Genomic DNA, 4,682 nt, shown 5'->3' with positions numbered 1-4,682 from the left:
ATATAATACAAGCATCAAGATTAGTTAGGCCATCACAGGGCAAAATGGAAGATGTATAAAAGACAAACATCAAGATTAATTACGCCATCACATGGTATTGTAGGGGCGTATAAAATACAAGCGTCAATACTATGTAGGCCATCTTATGGCAGAACAGAGACGTATATAATACAAGCATCAAGATTAATTAGGCCATCATATGGCAGAATAGGGACATATATAATACAAGCATCAAGATTAATTAGGCCATCATATGGCAGAATAGGGACGTATATAATACAAGCATCAAGATTAATTAGGCCATCATATGGCAGAATAGGGACATATATAATACAAGCATCAAGATTAGTTAGGCCATCACAAGGCAAAATGGAAGATGTATAAAAGACAAACATCAAGACTTCTTTTAAGTCAACATACCATCGGATAGAAGGCAATCTGATTTTCTCAGATTAAATAGTCTAAAAAAAACAAGTAGAAAGAGAAAGTGAAGCACATATTTCATCAGATTACAAGGTAAATTGCTGGGAGTATATAAAGCACAAACAATAGACTAGACGAAATTGTATGATAAAGGTTACAAATGGCATAGTCAGTTATAATACTAGAAATAAATGACCTTATAACACCAAATTTTGTTTTTCTTTAATTGGACACTCAACGTTTCGCTTTACAGCTTCTTCAGGAGTGTTCTACTGAACACACAAACCTGAAGAAGCTGTAAAGCAAACTTTGAGTGTCCAACTAAAAAACTAACTATTTGGTGTTAAAAGGTCGTTTATTTCGAATATTATAGTGTCTTCTATACACCAATATGCACTAGTAAAATTAAATAATGACATGGTCAACTAGTTTTAGGGGAATAAACAAACACTTGTTTGTCCAGGTCACAGCGTTGGCAACGTGCAGGATAAAAAAAGGATCACAAGGTCTGTCCAGAGCACGTGTAAAGTAGATAAATGAGCCACGATACGTCTTAATCCCAAAATGTCTAGATATTAAAATCTTAACAACATCTGCCAACTATATCTTAAACGAGTCCGATGAAAGACATCACAATAAAAATAATCTTGATGCTCAGAATACACGAACATTTCTTTAGATATTTAAAGTAAAATATCGTTATTTTTTATTTTTTCATTTTCTGTTAATTATTTCCCCATATTAAATAGTAGATACGTTTCCCTTTAACCAGCTTCTCCCCTACTGTTTACAGTAAATGTTAACTACAATTTAAAATATTAATTTCTACATACATACATCATAATATCTATGATTTCATATATACTTTAAAATAAAGTAATCCAAATTTTTATCTAGATACTGTTTTATCTTCTCTAAACATACTTATCATCAGCCAAGATCTTCCGTATGATCCCGTAGATGCTGATCGGTAGTAACGGAAATACTGTAAGAGAAGATAACTTAAGAAAAAAAGTAAGCAATAACAAACCTGAAAAATAAAACCATATCTTATTTAAACGTATATTTTTTTTTCGAAAAAATATTACGCTTAATTTCTTACGCAATCTGTACCTTGCTTTATTTTTCTTATTTTCTGATATATGGATTTGTTAATGCCGTGAAATATTTGTTCCAATAAAAAGTTAACGAGGATTTAAAAGCGTTAAGTTTGTATAAATTTACCAATGATTTACGAGTAGCATTTAATGTGACAAGTTGGAAAGTCATAATAAAAAACAATTAACACTGCCTTTCTGTTTAATTCATAACTAGTCAACTAACATGTGTAGATATTAAATCAAGATGATGGATTAATGGAAAAAAACTACAATATATCCGACTGTTTGCTAAGCCTTATCACTGATAGGTGAAATCCAATTTCGGGTGATATCTACAATTAAACCAAAAAAAGAAAAAACTAAAATGGGCCCATTGGTAAAGACTTATAAAATCGTTGAAGCCACATCAACTTAACCAAAAAGTAATTAAACCATGATCACATGTTGTTGAATAGATGCAAAAATTACGTAACAAAACCCATATGTGTGTTTATTGTTAAGGCGAGTCAACGAATTTAACGAGTTTAATTTCTTTTCTGCTAAAGCGCCCTCTTTGGATAAGCACAGTTGTCTTAAGACTAGCAAACTGTGGCCTACACATAACCAGTTGGTTATGAAATGTTTAATATAATGCTTGTGCTGAAAATGTTATTACAGAATATTTTTAAATGTCTCAGTAATGAATTGTTTGTTTTTTTGCTTTTGAAAAGGGGGATATGACAATTTTTTTCAACATTGTAACGAGTTATGATACGTTTAACAAAACCGTAGTTGTTATTCAAACATTTTTCATTCGACGAGCTAACAGTTGGTTAACTTAAGTATAATACTAGAATTATATTACAGCCAGTGACTTACAATTCTGGCCAGTGGTTAGTTCAGACTTTGACCTTATGTAGGTAAATTTTCATAGATACCTGAAGTTCAATCTCGCATTTAAATACATTTTATATACACATTGCTACTGTACTTGTGTGGTAGAGTATCTAGCTAGACATAAAGATCTACAAACACATTAGTGTATAGACAAAAATCAAACAGGTTGACAATAGTCTTACTCCAACCAATAATGTAAAACATTAGAAGATTTTTCTGTTCAGCAAAGGCTGCTGCTATCAGCTTATGCAGGTAGAACCCCTCACATAACATCCACATGTACGTTGTCATACGAAAGTAGTTCTTCAGGATCAGAAGCATCTTGCATACAGCCTGGTGTCAAAAAAAAAGAAAAAAATATTAACAATTGTTTTCACTCGAATGTAATTCTTCAAGATCAGCAGCACCTTGCACACGATCTGTGGTGAATAAAAATGTAAAATATTAGCAATTCTTTTCACTCGAAAGTAATTTTTCAAGATCAGCAGCATCTTGAAGATGATCTGGTGTGAATAAAAAGTAATATATTAACAATTGTTTTCACTCGAAAGTAATTCTTCAAGATCAGCAGCATCTTGCACACGATCTGGTGCGAATAAAAAAGTAAAATATTAACAACTGTTTTCACTCGAAAGTAATTATTCAAGATCAATAATACATTATATATACTTAATGACAGTGATAAAGAGGAAAATAATTGCAGTCACGAGAAAACATCCGCGTGAAGTGTTGTTTTTTCATGATAATTTCTATAAGATATGACACAGAATACTAAACACATTTTTCTTTCAGATGTTTCGTTTAAGACACACTGTTGAGTAATAATTTACAAACCAGAGAGATACACTAGTCACTGGAAATAAAACACAATGGCGTATATATTTAACATTTGTCATCGGATATTGGCACATGTGAGAGATAAAACTGCTTTATTATAAAAGCAATATTATAGTATCACATCCATAACTGTAGATAAATTACAGATGGAGGGTCACAACATAACAAATTAGTCTTATTTGACCCCAGAGTTGAGTGTCTCATTAAAGTAACTCCATGTATTTGAACGTCGTTTTACCAATCGAATATCACGAGGCTTAACGAGGTTAATAACGTAATAGTAGGATGTACGGACAAAAAAATACGTAAACAATGATAATATTTTTGAAAAAAGGCTTTTTTGTTTGTTTGTTGTTGAGCACAAAGTTGTACAATGAGATATCTGTGCTGTACCGCGACGGGTATCGAAACCCGGTTTTTACCACTGAGGGGCATTAACATGGCCTGAATGTCACCAAAAGCCTTAATGGCACTGATAGATAAAAAAACTAACTAATGGTAAAAAAAAATCTGAGTCAATCAATTATTTGCAATTCCCCAAGCTATTGGAAAGTATGTTCTGCTTAGGTGGTTAAAATAAAAGTAGCTCAATATATTCGATGAATGAATTACAACTGAGACAGCGAGAAAACGTTATTTCAACTTTAGCAAATAAGACTTTTAACCATCCTAAATAGGTCATTGTGATGCCAAATCATTCCATATAGTAAACAAATGAAAACAATAATAACAGGTTTTGGAAAAAATAAGAAATCATATGAAGAAAACTGGTTTATACCGAGTAATAGTTTAGGCTCGAGCTTCAGGATAATCAATATTCTGTTCTTCTTTTTCTTCTTTTTTTATGTCAGACAGATGATGAATAATTTCGAGAGTTGTAGTTTTTAGTCAGGACATTCAAAGTTACCGTTAGTGTTTTGTCGTATATGCCATTTAAATTATACTTCAGGCTGACACATGATTGTTAAGTTTGGCATATTATCCTTTTAGTCTGTCAGATAATCTTCTAGTTTGACAAATAATATTTTAGTCTGTCAGATAATATTTTAGTTTGACAAATAATACTTTAGTCTGACAAATATTCCTTTAGTCTGTCAGATAATATTTTAGTTTGACAAATAATACTTTAGTCTGACAAATATTCCTTTAGTCTGTCAGATAATATTTTAGTTTGACAGATAATACTTTAGTCTGACAAATATTCCCTTAGTCTGTCAGATAAGATTTTAGTTTGACAGATACTAATTTAGTCTGACAAATATTCCTTTAGTATGTCAGATAAGATTTCAGTTTGACAGATAATACTTTAGTCTGACAAATATTCCTTTAGTCTGTCAGATATTTTAGTCTGACAGATAATGCTTTAGTCTTCAAATTCGATGACGAGGAACCCACTTTGAGACTAATAATGGCTGGAGACGGCTTAAATGGGTACTGAAGAAAAAC

At 31.7% G+C, this 4,682-nt stretch overlaps 1 protein-coding gene across 10 annotated transcripts in view; it reads right to left on the bottom strand.

Annotated features, from left to right (window-relative positions):
• Positions 1–4,682, bottom strand: part of LOC106478314 (calcitonin gene-related peptide type 1 receptor-like) — a 164,918-nt gene that overhangs the window by 18,717 nt on the left and 141,519 nt on the right. For all 10 annotated transcript variants that reach the window (XM_022381897.1, XM_022381895.1, XM_022381901.1 and 7 more), the window contains 2 exons: positions 2,582–2,732; positions 1,348–1,408 (listed from right to left, as the gene is read on the bottom strand). In XM_022381897.1, the coding sequence (XP_022237605.1) occupies positions 1,348–1,408; positions 2,582–2,732 (212 nt within the window). The remainder of the gene's footprint in view (positions 1–1,347; positions 1,409–2,581; positions 2,733–4,682) is intronic.

This window comes from Limulus polyphemus, unplaced genomic scaffold (assembly GCF_000517525.1).
Source record: "Limulus polyphemus unplaced genomic scaffold, Limulus_polyphemus-2.1.2 Scaffold199, whole genome shotgun sequence".
NCBI lineage: Eukaryota > Metazoa > Arthropoda > Merostomata > Xiphosura > Limulidae > Limulus > Limulus polyphemus.
This window is presented reverse-complemented; position numbering and strand designations above follow the sequence as displayed.